Source organism: Mandrillus leucophaeus, unplaced genomic scaffold (genome assembly GCF_000951045.1).
Source record: "Mandrillus leucophaeus isolate KB7577 unplaced genomic scaffold, Mleu.le_1.0 Scaffold8, whole genome shotgun sequence".
NCBI lineage: Eukaryota > Metazoa > Chordata > Mammalia > Primates > Cercopithecidae > Mandrillus > Mandrillus leucophaeus.
Window position 1 is genome coordinate 732,378 of NW_012108696.1, and position 897 is coordinate 733,274.

Here is an 897-nt window from a genome sequence, read left to right on the forward strand (position 1 = left end):
GGTGAGTGGATGGGAGAGTAGACGGGAGAGTGGACAGGAGAGTGGATGGGAGAGTGGGTGGGTGAGTGGGTGGGAGAGTGGATGGGAGAGTGGACTTCCCCCCCCCCCAACGCTACCTGGGGTCCCGAATACCCAAGACGGTGGGGTCCTGCCCACAGGAGGCGGCACTGGGTACTCCCACAGGGCCGCACTCTGTCCACATGATCTGGGAGCCCAAAGGCAGAATCACACAGAGCCTGGCTTGGTTCCCTGAGAGAGGGCGGAAGGGGTGGGGGTCCACAGTCCCTGCCAGGAAGGCGCCTTCCTGTTCACAGCTGCTCTGCACAGGGTCTTAGCGCCTGCCTTAGGGCTACGAGCTGTACCAGGAGTGTGGGCTGCTGGGGTCCAGCTCTGAGGGTCCTACGGCCTGGGCGTCCGCTCAGCTGGCGTGTCCCCCACTCTGCAGTATTCCCTCAGCACCAAGCGCTCCAGCCCCGATGATGGCAATGACGTGTCTCCCTACTCCTTGTCTCCCGTCAGCAACAAGAGGTGGGTGTCCCTGTGGGTCCTGGTGGGCGAGGCTGAAGGGGGCTTCCCAGGGCATAGTGGCCTGAAGCTGTGATGTGTCCCCCCCCAGAGTCGTTAGAGTGGAGGGGCCAGCCCCCCATGAGGCCGTGGTCAGTAATAGAAGTGTACGCCAGGCCTAGAGTGGCCCAGACACCCCTCACCGAGGGCACACCATGGCCTGGCAGTGTTGGCCTCAGACAGGGGCCAGTGTAGTCAGGAAGGGCTGCCTGGAGGAGGTGTGGGCAGCAGAGCCAGCACAGCTGTGGAAGGGAGCCCAGAGCAGCCAGACACCTGAGGGTGGAGGGCTATGGGGCCGTCCCCAGGTTAGGATCACGTGGTGGTGGTGGTGAT

The 897-nt window shown here is 63.8% G+C and overlaps 1 protein-coding gene across 3 annotated transcripts in view; it reads left to right on the plus strand.

The window, feature by feature from the left end:
- FZR1 (fizzy/cell division cycle 20 related 1 (Drosophila)) overlaps positions 1–897 on the plus strand; it is a 16,690-nt gene that overhangs the window by 4,528 nt on the left and 11,265 nt on the right. For 2 of the 3 annotated variants that reach the window (XM_011967334.1, XM_011967335.1), the window contains exon 5: positions 446–528. The exons of the other annotated variant lie outside the window; for it this stretch is intronic. In XM_011967334.1, coding sequence (XP_011822724.1) covers positions 446–528 — 83 coding nt within the window. The remainder of the gene's footprint in view (positions 1–445; positions 529–897) is intronic. 3 annotated transcript variants of the gene reach the window in all.